The sequence below is a fragment of the Setaria italica genome, chromosome II (assembly GCF_000263155.2).
Source record: "Setaria italica strain Yugu1 chromosome II, Setaria_italica_v2.0, whole genome shotgun sequence".
Taxonomy (NCBI): Eukaryota; Viridiplantae; Streptophyta; class Magnoliopsida; order Poales; family Poaceae; genus Setaria; species Setaria italica.
This window is the reverse complement of record NC_028451.1, coordinates 47,201,211-47,219,013: the sequence shown is the minus strand read 5'-3', so window position 1 is coordinate 47,219,013 and position 17,803 is coordinate 47,201,211. Positions and strand designations below refer to the sequence as shown.

At 50.2% G+C, this 17,803-nt stretch overlaps 4 protein-coding genes across 5 annotated transcripts; 1 reads left to right on the top strand and 3 right to left on the bottom strand.

The window, feature by feature from the left end:
- The first annotated feature begins 1,325 nt into the window (after positions 1 to 1,325).
- Positions 1,326 to 4,913, top strand: LOC101758042 (serine carboxypeptidase II-3-like). Its single transcript, XM_012844009.3, is given in 6 exon segments — positions 1,326 to 2,279; positions 2,408 to 2,665; positions 2,791 to 2,909; positions 3,963 to 4,055; positions 4,132 to 4,237; positions 4,489 to 4,913. Coding segments are annotated over 6 exon segments (1,593 nt in total). The 5' UTR covers positions 1,326 to 1,451; the 3' UTR covers positions 4,678 to 4,913.
- A 138-nt stretch (positions 4,914 to 5,051) lies between these two features.
- LOC101757639 (methyltransferase-like protein 13) lies at positions 5,052 to 8,420 on the bottom strand. 2 transcript variants are annotated; one of them, XM_004958487.3, is made up of 8 exons: positions 8,093 to 8,404; positions 7,019 to 7,132; positions 6,872 to 6,940; positions 6,764 to 6,783; positions 6,630 to 6,682; positions 6,485 to 6,515; positions 6,226 to 6,307; positions 5,052 to 5,577 (listed from the first exon to the last, which is right to left on the bottom strand). In XM_004958487.3, exons 1-8 carry the CDS (start codon positions 8,310 to 8,312, stop codon positions 5,381 to 5,383), a joined length of 786 nt encoding a protein of 261 aa, XP_004958544.1. In that variant the 5' UTR covers positions 8,313 to 8,404; the 3' UTR covers positions 5,052 to 5,380. The 2 variants fall into 2 exon arrangements, with proteins under 2 accessions (XP_004958544.1, XP_022679759.1); XM_022824024.1 differs by lacking the exon at positions 6,226 to 6,307 and having other exon boundaries at positions 5,404 to 5,577; positions 8,093 to 8,420.
- A 3,787-nt stretch (positions 8,421 to 12,207) lies between these two features.
- On the bottom strand, positions 12,208 to 13,059 carry LOC111256419. Its single transcript, XM_022824374.1, has 2 exons — positions 12,995 to 13,059; positions 12,208 to 12,550 (listed from the first exon to the last, which is right to left on the bottom strand). Exons 1-2 carry the CDS (start codon positions 13,057 to 13,059, stop codon positions 12,208 to 12,210), a joined length of 408 nt encoding a protein of 135 aa, XP_022680109.1.
- Positions 13,060 to 14,227: 1,168 nt separating this feature from the next.
- LOC101757242 lies at positions 14,228 to 16,810 on the bottom strand. The gene is made up of 5 exons (XM_004958486.4): positions 16,404 to 16,810; positions 15,623 to 15,700; positions 15,301 to 15,400; positions 15,059 to 15,198; positions 14,228 to 14,620 (listed from the first exon to the last, which is right to left on the bottom strand). The coding sequence occupies exons 1-5, from the start codon at positions 16,692 to 16,694 to the stop codon at positions 14,384 to 14,386; spliced, it is 846 nt and encodes a 281-aa protein (XP_004958543.1). The 5' UTR covers positions 16,695 to 16,810; the 3' UTR covers positions 14,228 to 14,383.
- Positions 16,811 to 17,803: the final 993 nt, after the last annotated feature.

Genomic DNA, 17,803 nt, shown 5'->3' with positions numbered 1-17,803 from the left:
ACAACTGTCGTCATCTGGAAGCCTCCGTTACTACTTACACCTCAACACACATCCTCCGTCAACCGCACTACACCTTCTAAAAAACCTACTCCTGTTTTTGATCGCGGCCCTTAACTTATTTCAACGTTTTTCTCTAACTGTTCGGTAATTTAACTAATTTTTCTTTCCCTCCTCAACCAAATTAATACTCCTAAAGGGTGGGGTCGGGACCCTTCATCTTCTAGGGGCAAAAAAAATCTTTCAATTCCCGCCCCCCCAAACAAAAAACCCCCCCCCCCCCCCCCCCCCCCCCGCCCCCCCAAAAAAAAAAGAAAGAAAGAAAAGAAATCCGCTGTCTGAGGTGTATTCCTCAAGAACTGTGGGTGGTTTTGCCCAAATATCGCGTCTGATCTTCTTTGTATCTTGAAAAATCAACTTCTAGATGTTAATGATTCAACGCATTGCTTTATTGATTGTGAATTCATTGTCATCTTTCTTGCCAAAAAAAAAGAACTCATGCCGTTGCCGTCTCAAGTAAATAATTTTGACAGAGACATGTCTGAAGAAAATGTTGGAACTAATCCATAACTAAGCAAAACGCAAAGTTCCTCAGTTGTCACCCCTTATGTTGACATGAGAGACAAACAACTGACAATTCTCATCCTCCTCTATTAATACATGCGGGGTAGAACTCCTGCGTGTTTCGAAAAAAATAACAACTGAAGGTTCTACTTTTGATTTCGTGTCAACTACTGATTGGATATCATCTAGGGCTTTCCTTTCAGAAAAAAATATCATCTAGAGCTACTAGGCAGCATTTTTCCAGTGTTAGTTTGAACCTTCAGTGTTAAGTTTATGCTGATGTCGTTTACTTCACACTTCCAATCCTCATCAATCAAAATCATATCATAGTCTACCAAGAGGAAATTCCACGGTAGTTCCACTGATAAAACCACTGAAGATGTTCCTTGATCAAAATTATCGACGAACAACTTATTTACCTGTATCAGTAAAATCTGACTGAAGAACTGTCTGCTCACCAATTCATCCCATGGACCAAATCAAAACCCAACAGCTCGGTGACACCTGGTAATAGTTCTTGCCAGGTTACCCTTTTCCTTTCCAGGTAAGAGCAGAGTAGCAATGGACACTGGACAGTAACACGAGCACAAGCCCTCACTGCATTGCATTGGGACAGGGACAGAGGCACACGCACAATCATCATACTACTACGTGCCTAGTGGGCGATCCTCTTGGTTGAAATGGGGAATCCTGCCACCAATTCCTGCCTGTCATTTGGCGCCCCACATCCAATTCAGCAACCCATCCTTCATTCAGAAAAAGAAAAAAGGCGAAGGTTTCAGGCTTTCAGCTCGCAGTCCATCCATGCCTATATATACCAGGCGCCCTACGGTGCGACGTGCTCGTCCTCGTCCAGCTCCGTAACCACCGGACAGAGCAGAGCACGCGCCATGAGGACCACCACCAGCACAGCGCTGCCGCTGGCAGCGGCGCTCTGCCTCGCGCTGCTGCTCCCCGGCGCGGCCGCCGCCACCAAGCCCCGGCTGCGGCAGGGCGACTACCTGAACCGGCTCCGCGGGTCGCCGGCGTCCGCGCGCCAGTCGTGGCAGCAGGCCGAGTCGTCGCTGGCGGTCGCGTCGCCGTCAACGGCGACGGACAGAGCGCAGCGGCACGCGTCGTCGCCGTCTTCCCCGCCGGCCGTGGGGCGCAAGGAGGACGACCGCGTGGACCGGCTGCCGGGGCAGCCCGACGGCGTGGACTTCGCGCAGTACGCCGGGTACGTGACGGTGGACGCGGCGGCGGGGCGCGCGCTGTTCTACTACCTCGCCGAGGCCGGCGGCGGCGCGTAGGCGTCGTCCAGGGCTCCGCTCCTCCTGTGGCTCAACGGCGGGCCCGGGTGCTCGTCGCTGGGGTACGGCGCCATGGAGGAGCTTGGCCCGTTTCGCGTGAAGAGCGACGGGAGGACGCTGTACCGGAACCCCTACGCGTGGAACGAGGCGGCGAACGTGCTGTTCCTGGAGAGCCCCGCCGGGGTGGGGTTCTCCTACTCCAACACGACGGCGGACTACGGCCGGAGCGGCGACAACAAGACCGCCGACGACGCGCTCCTGTTCCTGCTCAACTGGATGGAGAGGTTCCCCGAGTACAAGGGCCGCGAGTTCTACCTCGCCGGCGAGAGATACGCCGACCACTACGTCCCCCAGCTCGCCCACGCCATCCTCCGCCACGCCGCCACCGCCGGCAAGGCCTCCTCGCCCATCAACCTCAAAGGCATCATGGTATGCAGTGCGAAGCGCGTCAGATATATTACCGTGCATCGACACCAACCACCAATTGATTGGCGTGTCGTGTCGGGTCGGGTGGGACGATGAATAGTTACTGATGGATGTGCGTGTGATGGTGAAAGATTGGGAACGCGGTGATCAACGACGGGACGGACACCATGGGCATGTACGACTTCTTCTGGACGCACGCGCTCATCTCCGACGAGGCGGCGGAGGGCATCAGGAGGTACTGCAACTTCAGCGCCGGCGGGACGGACTCGGACAAGTGCGACGCGGCGACGACGGAGGCCGACGAGGCGCTGCAGGACATCGACATCTACAACATCTACGCGCCCAACTGCGAGTCCGCCGGACTCGTCACGCCGCCGATCACCCCGTCGGTATGATTACGATGTGCTGAGCTAATCATGGTTGATTAATTGAGCTAGCTAGTAGTACTAATTAATAATGACGTGTGGCTTGGATCTTACGTGATGGAGTACACATATAATGTGGCTGGCTGCAGATCGAGAGCTTTGATCCGTGCACGGATTATTACGTGGAGGCCTACCTCAACGACCCGGACGTGCAGAGGGCGCTCCACGCCAACGTCACCCGCCTCGACCACCCCTGGTCGGCATGCAGGTACACCCGGCCGGCCGTACACACACGCTCCCTCCGAGTATTTTTTTTTTCTTCTAAAATTTACTACCACTCTACCTCTCACTATTAGTTTTACTACGCATGACTTGGTCGGAAAAAAAAAATACGACGAGACCATCGAAGTGGTCCGGACGATCTCAAGTTCACAAATCACAACAGCTAGGCCCGGCACATGCGTATGATTGGCGCCATCGATCGAAACGACATCTCCACTGCTGGAGATATTTTTTTCCGATGCTAATTCCTGCACAACCTTGGAGTCAATCATTCATTCGTTCGGACAAGCCCTGGCTTACGCTACACGAAATGCACACCGGATTCCTTGAGCTGGATTATGGCATCCATGATAGGGATTAGGTGCGTGCCACACACATGCGTGCGCCGAAAAATTACTCTCGTCCATCATGAATAATTTGCTAGAATTTTGGCCGTAGCAGTATGATAATGAGGTAGGTGTAGCACGGGAACAGCGCAAAAAGGTTGTAGGTGGTTGCACGCTCAAAACCCTTCAAACTTTCACCTACTGCGAAACTTGTTCGAGTGAGTTGGCCAGGCGTGCAGAAATCGCCTCCCTGTAGAGATTGCTTCGGAGAAATTTTATATGGTTAGCAAATGTGAAGGCGAGGATTGCATGGTCACTAGTTTAGAGTTTCAGATTTGACCTTCAGGATTCCTAGCAAGATTTGATTTGACATCAACACCTGCATGTCTTTCATTCGTCCATAAATCCATGCCGTGATCCAACGCACATGACGAACAGCATTTCCCCCATGTTCTTTGGGATTTCGATTCTTTTGTATACATGGAGCAGTGTACTCCACATCCATCTTAATTCTTTCAGCAATACACATGGATCTTGGAAGTCCATGATGATTGATCCACTTGCTTCCTGCCCATCCTGCCTGCAAGAAATTATTGGGCCCATGTGCAAACGCAGTCATCTAGAACAGATAAATCAGATTAAAACATTATCTTCATTCTTCAACTCGTGGCGTTTATATATATTTTTTTAAAAAATATATTGCTCTTTTTCAGTGACGTCTTGAGACGGTGGACTGACAGCGCCACAACGGTCCTGCCTATCATACAGGAGCTCCTGAAGAACGACATCAGAGTCTGGGTCTACAGGTAGGCACAAACAGCTTTCAGATGCTTCAGTTTCACTGATGCAACAATTCAGCACGACTCACTGATGTTTTTGCAGTGGTGACACCGATGGGAGAGTGCCGGTCACTTCCAGCAGATACTCTGTCAACCAGCTCCAGCTCCCAGTCGCTGCTAAATGGAGGCCATGGTTCAGCAGCACTCAGGTGCTCACACCCTCACACTCTGCTCATCGCTTCCCTCACCCTTTCACTGCAACAAGCAGCAAAACATAAACACAAAAGCAATACAAACCATCTGTAGCTAGGTAATAAAAGTGAAGAATCACTCAGTTCATGAAGAAGGGCGTGGAAATACTCCGACGATGCTTTCGACGAATCTGAAAACTTTTTTTTTTGGAGTTTAGGTATCATGCGAAATAGCTTTTGTGGTGATCTTTTCAATCTTCTGAACCCAGGGTTCTGGAGAGGTGGGTGGCTACGTCGTGCAGTACAAGGGCAAGGAGAAGGGCAGCCTCAGCCTGGCAACCGTGAGAGGAGCCGGCCATGAGGTACCCAGCTACCAGCCGAAGAGAGCACTTGTGCTTGTTCAGAGTTTCCTTGCAGGCAAAAGTCTCCCTGACTGCAAGAAATGCGAACAGTCTTAGCATTTGGAACTCGGAAGTATACAGAGTGCATCAGCAGCATCACAATATGTATCCATTTCATTCAGCACATGAGAAGAAAGCGAAAGCGAACCAAGTTAGAGAATAGAAATATACGCACCTCATAGATCATGTAACTGCAGGTCTGCAAAGGTAATTATATAGTCACATAGAGAAATCTGTACACGAATGAAACCTATAAAATCTGAAAAGTAACCAGCAGAAATTTATGCTGCAAAGCTTCCATGTGTTACAGATATCGATCACAGGATGAAATTTATGGAGCATATGTACTGCTACTGCCAGGAGATAATATATTAAAGAGCAGTGCAGAATGGCTAAGTCACAGAAACCACAGTCGGCATCAGGGAAAGCAGTTCTTGCAGAAACAATGATTTTACTTCAACAGAAACAAATAGAGTATTCCTAGAAAAAGGCCAATTCCTTTCTCCAATAACAAATTTTCTCCCTCGAAACTACCAAACGATTCTGCTGTGCTTTTCAAGACGATACAAAAATGAGAGAGAAGAAAACAGTGGTTGCACATACATCACTGACTTCCTGATTCTCCCAAGATCGGTTACAGGCATGCAATGGCACGCTTTCTATATTTGGATGGCCATAACAATGGTGGCAACATCGCGTCATCTGATCATGTATAAATCACACTAATCCACAAATCTTGTGGCATGAATCAGCCTACAGTTTATTCTTCCCCTTGGCTCTCTATGTGGTTTACTGTTGGGGAACCTGCACCTGTCAATCCTTGCATCTTTTCGCAGACATAGACATAATGGGAGTCAGGATCCTCTGGAACAAATCCATCAGGGAGCCTACCCCTCTCCGTCAGTGGAACAGGATCCAGTACTTGCCTCCTTATCTTTCCAGTGAACCCAGGTCTTGCTGCAATACATTAAAACAGCAATGATGATGCCAACATATAAGTACTGTTTTCTTTACCCAGCAGGGATTTACACAGGCATCTGTTTTGATTGGTCATGCTAAATTGCTAATATTTATCCTCTTCCGAAACACAATATGGGGTAGCATGGACCAGTAATTCAGAATCAAAATACTAAATGTTGCACCACAGAAAGGGAACTAACAGAAGCAAATCCGTAGTGATTTTCTTTCCTAAAAAAAGATCTTGTTCTATGCGAAGAATATTACATGGGGGAATAAAGGTGTGTGGCTGATACAGGAACACCAATCTACTACTTGGGTCCAAAGCACCTTAGTAGATAAAATAAAAACATGGAAAATTGGCAATTGTTCTTCTATAACTCTTGCAACACTACATAATTTGATGAAATGAATTACGCATGTTAGTAACTTCATGTAACGGGACAGAATGTTCATGAGCAAACAGAAAAAACAACTCAGTTCTTAATTGCATTATGCAGGGAAAAAATAATTGAAGCCTTCTCCTAAGCATTGTACCACAATACAAAAGGAAAAGGAAAATTGCCATGATACACAAAAGTTACTGTCACTCTGAGAATATATCTGCAAAGCAAAAGGGTAAAAACTCAAGTTAAGATTCATACGTACGTAGAATGTAAAGTACAATTTTCCAATTGCATGCTGGTTGATTCAAATGAGGAACTCGCACTGATGGATCACCATATGTTATCTATAAGTTCAGGCATGAAAGTTGATCAGAATATATATCAAGGTTTTAACATATTAACAACTGTTGAGGCTGGACTGTGTATATACATATCTTAAGAAGAGGAATGGAAAATAATCTAGAATTCAGCCCTGAAATCGTCCTCAACAGCACTACTCAGAGCAAATGTACAGTGCTTACCAAAATAAAGACACCTCCTGGTCTAAGAAGCCTGCAAGCAAAGTACAACTGATAAGGCTGAAGGAATGTTGAAATTAACGAGATATCTTGGTGCAGATGAGACTGCAGAGTGATACTTCAGAGGAGCAGCAAGACACTAAAAAACCTGTCCACTTCCGAAACCATCTGAGCTGCACTGAGAGGAGCATCCACACCACACTATGAAAGGAGCAAGACCTCAATGTTGAAGAAGTCCAGAAATAAGCAAAAGGACACAGTGACTTATGTTAACATACTTACCATCAATGAGTCCAGGGTACCTAAGAACGTAAAAAAAAGTTAATTAAGTGAAACTGCAAATGAATGCCTGCAATTGCCAGAAATATAACACCACAGAAGAATGCATACCTTTATCAATTGCACAATCAAACGATTCATCAGGAAACATACTCATATCTCTGACATCCATGCGCAGGTCTGCAGGTCATAAGGATATCAATTGAAGGCAGATAGCATCTTCAACCAACAGGGAAAATGATAATCATGCAAGGATACATTGCAGCTGCGGAATGTTGAAATATTTCTTCCTCATCATCTCAATCACAACCGAAGAAATGTCAATGTTCACGATCTCCAAATAACCATCACTGACCATGTCCTCTGACATAACTACAGACAGCAGCGCAAGAAAGGGAAATCAGAATTAGTTAATTTGGACAGAGAATGTAGTTAAGGGGAAAAAACTGCTTCCAGATTGTTGGGGCATATCTCGGCAAGAAGAAAACAAACTCGTTCCTGCAGAACTACCCTGATAAGAGTTGATTAAGCTAATCTCAATTGTACAGCTATATACTATCCTAAAAAACAAATTATCCATCCAAGGTATTGGTTGTAGATGAGTGACTCTGCACTTAACACAAGAAAAATAGAAGAAACAATGCTTCAGTCCCATAGACATGGGTCATTCACTATTTTAGTACTCCCTCCGTCCCAAATTACTATTCGTTTTGGCTTTTCTAGATACATAGCAAAAGTTTTGTATCTAGAAAAATCAAAATGAATAGTAAGTTGGGACGGAGGGAGTACATAACAAGTGGCCTTGCCGTAGAGCAGCTCATAGCAACAAGATTCCATTCAAAGCAAGCAACATATCAAGGGCAGTGACCTATCACCAATGCTAACACGTGGGCTAACTGAGAATGACTTGCTAAAAAAGAACTGGGGGAGAGAATGACCCTGTCTGGTTGTCGTAATGATATGTAAGCAAAGATACAAAAAGAAGCGCAGCCAAATCACCAGGACACTTTTCCACAACCTACTGCGTGGCCAAACCCAAACAACGATTTCTATTCTATCGGTGCAAACTCTGCGTACGCAGGCAGGTACAAGTACAGAGAACCACCATCCATTCCCAGCTATATATGCATGAGCAAAAGAAGAAGAACAAAAGGACACAAGCTTTCTACTTTCGGGAAGAGGGGAATTCGAAAGCGAAGCAACCAACGGTAACTCCACTCTGTTCGTGCAGTCCTACTACCAACCAAGTGCAACAATTTCCTGAAGCAGCCAGCAATGAATTAACCGCGACCGATAGGATAGCAGCAGAGAGGGAGGAGCTGGATTGCGTACGTGCGGAGCCGCATCCAATCATGAGTAGCCGGGACGCCGGCGGCGCGAAGCGGCGGACGAAGGGGCGGAGCGCGTCGTAGCGCTGGTACCAGTCGTACGGCGCGCCGCCCTCCTCGACGTACCGCGCGTCCCAGTACTCCGCCTCCCCGTAGCTCAACGACCTCCCGGTGTTGCCGTCGCTCCCCTCGCCGTCGTCGGGCGGCGGCGGCGGCGACGACATCGCCGCTAGGACTAGCTAGGAGCAGAGGGTGAGGGAGCGGGGTTGCGAGTGGGGCGGATTGGGGGAGGAGGGAGAGGGAGGGAGGGAAGGTAGTAGTTGGGGGTGGGAGGAGCATCGCATCGGTGCGGTGCTCGCGCCCGCCCGCCCCCGAGCTTGGGACCAGCCGCCACCGCACGTCGCCGTCGTCGCCTGCCCAGTTGCTCCTCCTCCAATTTTTTTTTAAATTATTTCCTGTTTTTTTAGGAACCTTTTTTCTTTGGGTGATGATGTGTTACGGCCAGTCGGCCACCGTTCCGTTTTGGTTGGTACCGTGCGTGATTCTGTGGCTTTGTTTCCTCCACCACTGTTCGTTTCGTTTGTCCGTCCCTACCATTTTTGCTCATTTTTTCCCAAGCATTTTAACGGGTCGGGGTTATTCTCAGGCGTCAAGTGTCAGCACGTGGGCGCTATGGACGTGCGCAACTGCACTTGCAGCTTGCTCGTGAGTCATGTCATGGGAGAAAATCACCCTTGTTTGACAAGTGGGGATTTCAATAATTGTGTGAAAAAGGTCATTCTTCTGTGCTCCAAATAGGCTCATAAATATTGACAAGATAGTGTGTGTTACAGTGTTAGTGTTAGTATAAGTTTTAGGTCCCATAAAAAACCAACCATACGCCTTTTTATACTGAGAAGATAGAGAGACTCGCCCCCGCGTCGTCCCGCTGAGCGACACGGGCGGCTCCTCGAACCCCCGCCTCCCACTCTCCCTACCCTCGCCGCCGGAGTTGCCCGCCGAAAGCTCGGCGAGCAGCAAGGAGGGTGGCGGCGGGGCCATCAGCTCGTCACCCTCCTTTTCCTCCTCTCCCAACCCCTCCTTCCTTCCCTTCCTCTCTCCTTGTTGTAGCGTCGTGGGCATGGCCGGCGGCCAGATCCATGTAGGAGATGGCCAGATCCGCGCGGAGGGCATCCAGATCTGCGCTCTACCGGCGTTTCCCAGGCGTTCCCGGTGATGGGCGATGATGGCTTCTCCGTCAACGGTGGGGACAAGGCGGCAGCGCCGGCGGATGTCCGCCCCCCTCTCCCCTCCCCTCGGCGCAGCGCTGGCGACCCAGTCCTAGCGGCTGGACGTCGGATCTTGGCGTAGGTCGCCGGCTGCCAGTCAGCTCCCTCTACTACAGGAGGGGTCACGGGCGGCCTGGGTGGGTGGCTTTTCCTCCATCGCGTCTTGCGTCGTGAGGGTGCTCGAGGCCTGCGGCTGCTAGTGCGCTGGCTGCGAGGTGCGGGTGGCCTGCCACGGCGGGTAGTGTGTCGCTGTCGACGGAATCAATACGACGGAGTGGCTCGCGGCCCGGGGCTTTGGTAGCGACGGTGCGGCACCAGGGGCTACTACAAGGTGCCTTGTGTCCCTGTCGTCGTTTGCAAGGTCTTTGCGGAGGTGCATCGGCGGCGGCGTGGTGGCGTGGCCGGCAGTGGCTTGCTCGGGTGCATGTCAACGACACTGTGGTGGTGATGGCTGCGGCCAAGTGGAGGTGCGTTAGCAGCGCCATGGTGGTGTAGCTGACAGTATCAGCCCCTTCTTTGCACCGCCGGTCCACCGGGTCGGCTAGACTCTAACCACTTCCTCATGGGTAGACCGGTTGATGTTAAGGCGAAAGTCTGGATGGCGATGTCTGAGGGCGCCGATTCCTCATTGGAGGCATCCTCTCTAATCTCACCATCCTATGAGAATGCAGATGAAAATCTAACCCTTCTCGGGCCGCTGTCGACGGCGCTTCTAGCGTCGTGTCCTTCCTGAAGGTGACATCGGGCATTTTCTAACGTGGTGGTTCGGCATTCGTCGCTCGGCTGTGGCAGGGGTATCTCTTCCCTTTCTCATTTTTCTTTCTTTTTCAAAAAAGTGAAAATACAAAAAAGAAGTAGCAAGTGGTGGTGGCGATGGTATGGATATTGCAGGGATAACGCTTGGGTGGAGTGGCAGCTGGAGATGACCGGCTAGTATGGCTGAGTCTAAGTTGAGTGGAGTGATGTTGTGCGGCTTGTGTCGATGTCCTAATCTGGCCGACCAGAGTTGTTGCGGATCGTGTCGATGTCCCAACCCGACCGATTGTTGAGTTGAGTTGAGCATGTGTTGATGTTCCAATCCAATCTGCTTGTGTTGTTTTTTCTTCCATTTATTATTTTAACGTGTTTGTATTTTTTTAATATAATCGGCAGCTCTTTCGTTTAAAAAAAATACGCCCGTTAGCTGCGAGTCTGCAAGCCCGCAACGGGCCATGGCCCCAGGCCCCACCCAGCTCGATAACGGTTAACGAGCAGCTTCTAGCCTTCTAACGAACGCTTTGCACTGAAGAACGTGCTGGGCGGGCCAGAAGATAGCATCACCCACCCATCCGCAGCGGGATCTCTGGGGCCCACGGGGAGGGGAGGATTCGCAAGGCACGGCCTGGCCCAGCGCACAGCTCGCCTGTCACCCACAAGACCCTGCTGATCAACCGAACTGGTCCAGTGGTCCTATCTATCCTCTGATGGACCTGCAGGACCACGCTCGCTGCACGCACGGTCGAGCCGAGATAGCTTCCAAGCTATGCAGCCTGTCTGTGAGCATGGCCCGTTAACTGCTGAAGCCTGTCTGTGTAGTTTCAAAAAAAAAAAAAAGCCTGTCTGTCACCATGGCCCATTTGCTGCAAAACTCCACATTTCATTTCGAGCCAAACTTCTGTTTCACAAAAACCAGTGTGAGAATAGCCTCTATCAAGTTTTGGTAATTTATTATTTATATTTGAGGTATGCAGGCATAGAGTACAGCCAATGAGAATAAGGGGCTGTTTGGATACGAGGTGCTAAACTTTAACAGTGTCACATCGGATGTTCGGATGCTAATTAGGAGGACTAAACATGAGCTAATTATAAAACTAATTGCAGAACCTTGTGCTAATTCGCGAGACGAATCTATTGAGCCTAATTAATCCATCATTAGCAAATGGTTACTGTAGCACCACATTGTCAAATCATGGACTAATTAGGCTTAATAGATTCGTCTCGCGAATTATACTCCATCTGTGCAATTAGTTTTGTAATTAGCTTATGTTTAGTACTCCTAATTAGCATCCAAACATTCGATGTGATAGGTGTTAAACTTTAACGGGTGTTTCCCAAACACCCCCTAACAGTAATGAAAATTACAGTGATGAAGAAAGAATGTATGTTACCTTTTGTCCGAAGATATCCAATGCATTTACGCATACTGTACCATTTAGAAGCTCACTCAACTTGAATGGATGCCCCTGATATGATGCCGTTGCTGAATACATTTCTACTTCTTTGAGGCATGGGACACATCCTAAAGTCAACGGCAGATATGGAGATGACCATTAGCCACATATAAGTTGCTCCAGATTTAGAAGACAAACTAACACAAGGGCACGGTCGATCCAAATTTTTGTGTTTATCAAGTTACATATATATGAAAATTGTTGAAATGTCTAGTACAGTTTTCAACCCAGGAGTAGGAAATGCTTATAAGTTATACTCCTATGTACAGTCTCTTAATGTTTCAGTAATTGTTAGTCTGATTTTTTTTCCCTGAATTGAGCAGTTGACTGAATAGCACGCGGAACAAGCAATGCGACGCCATTGGAGACTTTGAGTGTGTTACTCCAACTGAAGAGCGCTGAATGATTAGATGCTTTCAGCTAAAATAAACCCGTAAAAAAGGTTTTAGTCTGAACACTGATGTTACTTTCGAAGGGAACATCCCTAACAATGATGATCCCCTGAGGGCACGATCTGATTCTGAAGGCACATCGGTGGAAGCATTGCTGATCAACAGCCCGTAAAGACCCATCCCAAAAATCAGCATGACAATTCCAGCAAGATACGATCTGCAAAACACCGATGCCACAAAAGCAGCAGTTTAGCGAGGCGACACAGACAAGCATTGCCACGGTAAACACTGTTGCTCGTGCTGATTGACTGAACAAATTAGGCTGGAAGCCTGGAAGAACATCTCACCGATGGCCTCGACGACTTTGAGGACCATCTGCCCCGAATGAACTCCCTTGACACAGCTCAACCAATCAGCGATCGCGAGGAGGGCCAGGAAGGCAGGAACCGGAAATCGAAGATCACCTGCAGCGCCCTGAACAGCATCGGCAGCAATTGAGCATGCGCATGGATAGAACATGAGAATGATTCCGTTTACTGCGAAATTTCGGTGATTGGCGCGGGGCTGGGGGAGTGAAGAGCTGAAGCTAGGGCTTCAGGATGGGGAGGGAATGGATCGGCCGGGCCTTGCGCTTGCAGGGAGAGAGGGCGGCAGCGGATCGCCGAGAAGAGGGGAGAGCTGCTGGCCTGCTGCCCATCTGGTCTGGAGCCCGGAGGGTAGGGCTTATTTGTTAATATACAGGGCTCTTTATGAAAAATATCGGATCGCGATTAATAGTCGCGATCCAAATGAGGGGTGTTTATGTAAAATATGTATCTGGTATTTTTCACAAAACCCCCTAATTTGGATCGCGACCAATAGTCGCGATCCGAATTAGGGGTGTTAATGCAAAACGGTGATCCGGTAATTTTTGTAAAACCCCCTGGCCGGCGAGACGGTGGCCGGCGAGGCGGCACTGCTGCCAGCCGGCGTCGCGATGCATCAGGCGACCGCCACGAGCTGGGGACATAGCGGCGGGAGAAGCCCCGCCGCCGGCCGGTGTGCCGGGGCCGCGCGGGCGGCGACCGCCGGCGCGACGCAGCCGCTCAGCAGGAGAGCCATATATCTCCTGGAGGATGGACGACCACAGACACGAGCGGCCGCTTCTAGCTGCTGCTCCTGCGGCTTCCTGGCACGTGCCGGTGAGGTTTCGAGCTGAGCAGCTGCACGCCGCGCCTTGCGTTGTGTGCGGCAGTGCGATAAATACTATTTGCACTTCTGTTCTCTGAAACCCTTTCAGGCAAAAGGCTTGGACACAAACATTTCTACTTCTTTGAGGGATGGGACACGACACATCCTAAAGTCGAAGGCAGATACGGAGATGACCAATAGCCACATATAAGTTGCTCCAGATTTAGATACAAACTAACTCAACTCTCTTATAAGAACAATGGGCAAATTCTAGAACCATGAGTTTTGAGTTAGGCACATCTATTTTGAATATTGTTTTGATGCCAGTATCACACTGGTAGAGATAAAGATATTGCAGCTGAGTGCATGTATTTGCAAGGAGATTATGTAGAGAAAATGCTGCGTTGTAAAGGATGAGACTTGTGAGAGAAAAAGATGTATTAGGATAATTACCAAAGAATAAGCTATTCACATCACACCATCGATCTGCATGTCTTGCCATTTCCTCATTGCTAACGACAAATGGGAGCCTTTTCAATCCCACTTGTAAGCTTTGGATCTTATACCATTCCATTTTCAATTGCTTCATTGACAAGCTGACCAATTTTTCTTGAGTAACTGTTGGTCAAGAAGAACAAAATGCAGAGTTTCGTGATGATAGACCTTCTGCAGGTAGCAACACAACATGCTCCTAATTGCTTCCGTTAAACTTAAACATGGCATAGCTTGATCCTCCACTGTGGGATCGGCAAAGGGTTCGCGAAGGAAGTCCTTGATATCTATGCTGAGTTGACTGACCATTTCGAAAAAAAATGCTGAGTTGACTGAGCAACCAAGGGAAATGTCTTCATCGTGCGGGCAAACAACCCACAAGTACCCGGATGAAGAGAAGGAGAAAGGTTTGGATCTGATTGAGAAGAAAACCGTTCATTGCCAACAGGAGTCCAGGTCTCCACTCTACTCCACTGGGCCATGGAAAGAGCTCCGATGCCGGGTTCGCATGTCAGGTTCCACGGCACTGAATAGGCACCTTCAATTCAACATCTGTCAGACAGTCACCCCATTGCTAAATGACATGTGGGCCCGGGGGCACAAAGCAGTAGAACAAGTGGCTAATTTTTCTCTTTTTTTTTAGTTTTTAACTGAAGCGAGTGGCTATGCGGCAATCAGAAGCGACCAACAACTCTACACCAAAAATTTCTAGGTACTTCAGTAGCTACAATAAATCTGATTCGATCATTTTACAATTTTACAGTCACAAATTCGGCATTGCACCCTCCTCATGGTCGCCCCTGTGGAGATTGTGCAGGATGTAGAGAGAAGCCGACGACAGGAAGATGCAGACCGAGTAGCTGAGGAGGTCCAGCCCTGTGGTTATCTTTACCATCTTGCTCCTCTCGAACATCTTAACCAGCAGAATCATCACAATGACATGCCCAACTTTTGTCTTGAGCTCGTCGAGGGACGTGATCTTCATCCACTTTGGCCGTTCCTGTATGAACAAGAACATAGCAATGAAGGGTTCCATGTAATTTCGTTGGCACACACACAAAACCATATTCTTTGAGAGTTTGCATGGTCCTTCTTTTGTTTCTCAAGTTTTATGAAAATTGTTCAAATGGCTAGTACAGTTTTCAACCCCAGGAGTAGGAAATGCTTATGTGCTAATATACAGTCTATTTAGTTTCAGTAATTGTTTCTTCGCAAAAAAAATCCAGTAATTGTTAGACTGATTCTTTTTCTTTCAGTAGTGTAGTAGTTAGTCTGAAACTCTGAATTGAGCAGTTAACTGAATAGCAAGCAGAACAAGCAATGCGACCCCATTGGAGACACGAGCGTATTAGTCCAACTGAAGAACGCTGATCGCTGAATGATTAAATGCTTTCAGCTGAAACTGAAACTTGTAAAAATGTTTGAACACTGACGTTACCTTCATAGCGAACATCCCGAACAACGATGATCCCCTGAGGGGGTCCGATTCTGAAGGCACATCGGTGGAGGCATTGCTGATGAACAGCCCGTAAAGACCCATGCCAAATATCAGCATGACTGTTCCAGCAAGATACACATCTGCAAAACACCGATGCCGCAAAAGCAGCATTCTAGCGAGGCGTCACAGACACGCTGCTCATGCTGATTGACTGAACAAGTTAGGCTGGAAGAACATCTCACCGATGGCCTCGACGACTTTGAGGACCATCTGCCCCGTATGAACTCCCTTGACACAGCTCGACCAATAAACTTGGTATGCCTCTTTGATGAAGACACAGCCCTGATCACGAGCAGACGTCAGATAAGCAGATCCATGAAATCCCGCTGCTCATCAACAGTAGCAGTAAAGCAATGACGCTTAAGAATTGTAATAACGCAGTCTGACAGCTTTCTGGTTCTCCCATTGAAAATTTGGGATTACACTAGCTAATCATCCCAAATTCAGCTTAGAATCAGTAGGCAGTAGCAGCCATGGAACAGGCAGGAATCCAAGATGACTTACGTTGAGGAAGCACAGCACAGAGCCAGCCAGCGACCCGGCGATCGCGAGGAGGGCCATGAACCGGAAATCGAAGATCACCTGCAGCACCACGAATAACATCAGCAGCAATTGAGCATGCGCCTGGATAGAGTCGCGAAGCTAGGGCTTCAGGATGGGGAGGGAATGGATCGGAAGTGCGCTTGCAGGGAGAGAGGGCGGCGCCCCCCCGGCGGCGGCGGCGGATCGCCGAGGAGAGGGGAGAGCTGCTGGCCAGCTGCCCATCTGGAGCCCGGAGGGTAGGGCTTATTTGTTAATAGCCAGGAGTCTTTATGCAAAAATTCGGATCGAGATTAATAATCATGATCCAAATTAGGGGTGTTTGTGTAAAACATGTATCTGGTAATTTCACAAAACCCCCTAATTTGGATCGCGATCGATCCAAATTAGGGGTCTTAGTGCAAGTGATCCGGTAATTTTCGTAAAACCCCCTGGCCGGCGAGACGGTGGCCGGCGAGGCGGCGCTCGTCGCGAACTCGCGATGCATCAGGGGAATCCGCCCGTCGACGGGGCACGCTCAACTGCGGCTCCGGCGCCGGAGCCGTCGGCCACACGCGCGCCCCGCCGGCCGGTGCGCTGGGGCCGCGAGGGCGGCGACCGCCGGCGCGTCGCGATGCATCAGGCGCCTCCGCCCGTCGACAGGTCACGCTCAGTTCCGGCTCCGGCGCCGGCGCCACTGCCTCGACACCATGATTTAGCTATCGAAGCGAACCTTGGAACTAACAGACAATTGTGAATACCATACCCTCTCGACGGTGGTCTCGATGGCGGTGGCCTTGGCGGTGGCCTTGGCGGTGGTCGGGACGGGGCCGTTGCTTCCGCTCCCGCCCACGACCCCGTTGTCGTGGGGTTGCGACGCCGCCGCCGCCGCCGCCGCCGCCACCTCCCCGGACGGCGCGGAGGAAGCCGCCGCCGAGGCGACCGCCACGAGCCGGGGCCGGCGCGGCGGGAGCAGCCACACCGCCGGCCGGTGCGCCGGGCACGCGCGCGCGACGACGACCGCCGGCGCGACGCAGCTGCTCAGCAGGAGAGCCATATATCTCCCGGCGGAGGACGGAAGACGACGACGCGAGCGGCCACAGGTGGCCGGCCTCTAGCTGCTGCTCCTTCCTGCCTCCTGGGTCCCCACGGGAGCGAGGCGAGTGATCCGAAGGGAGAGGTGGGCAGCGCGGGAGCGAGAGATATATACCCTGGCGTCGCGCGTCGTCGCTGTCGGAGCGCGTCCCCACGGGCTCAGTCCCGCGGACACAGATGACAGATAGCTCGTGGTCTGTTTGCGGCGCGTGGAACACACCACACGATCGGCAGCGGAACACGACACGCGTTCGTGATGTGATGTGGACGGGGAGGGGCGAAAATCCTCCAGCACAAATTCATTGGTTCCGGGTCGGACAGACAGGACACGACGATGCGATGCCGGCCCATTCCGCACGGAAGAGACGCGAGATCCATGTGATGTGAGAGACACTGGACTGGAGCTTTTTTTGGCGCCATCGATCCCGCGAGGCTGTACGAGAGGGGCGGAGAGCGCTTGCCTTCGGAGAGAGGATGTGTTAGAGCGCCGGTGGACACCGCGGTCATGAGCCGCAGCAGCCTACCGCGGCGGCAGCTAGCTTTGGCAGGACCACGGCTCGCCCGTGTGTCCGCGCGGCGTGTGACTCCGTGAGGCAAGCAAGATGTTCATCATGCGGGGCAGTTGATTGGAGCAGCCACGGCGTGCCGCCGCCGCCGCCGTCTCTGGCAATTTCGATTATCTCTCAACACAGATATTTTTCGCCTGCCGGTGGTTTCCTGCGCAACGAACGAGACGAGCAGCACGCTGAACGGGTTCGAGCAGAACAATTTCTGCGCTCCCCTGCCTCCAACTGAAATTCGGATACAGAAATGTTTGTTCTTGTGCTTGAAGCAGGGAAATCACATGCGTTGCACAAGAGAGTAGAGCAGCTCTTCACTCGAGCGATCAGATGGACAGAACTGAAGTGGAAAACTCAGGTATGGCCTGGTCGAGCAGAGGATCCACATTGTGAGTTCGTGACAGGCCATGACAGCCACTATGCCGTGAACATGGAACAGGAGGAAGGGCGTCCCTTCGTTTCTCCCGAACCACGGCATGGCGCCTTTGGCTGCCGAGACTACTTGCAGCTG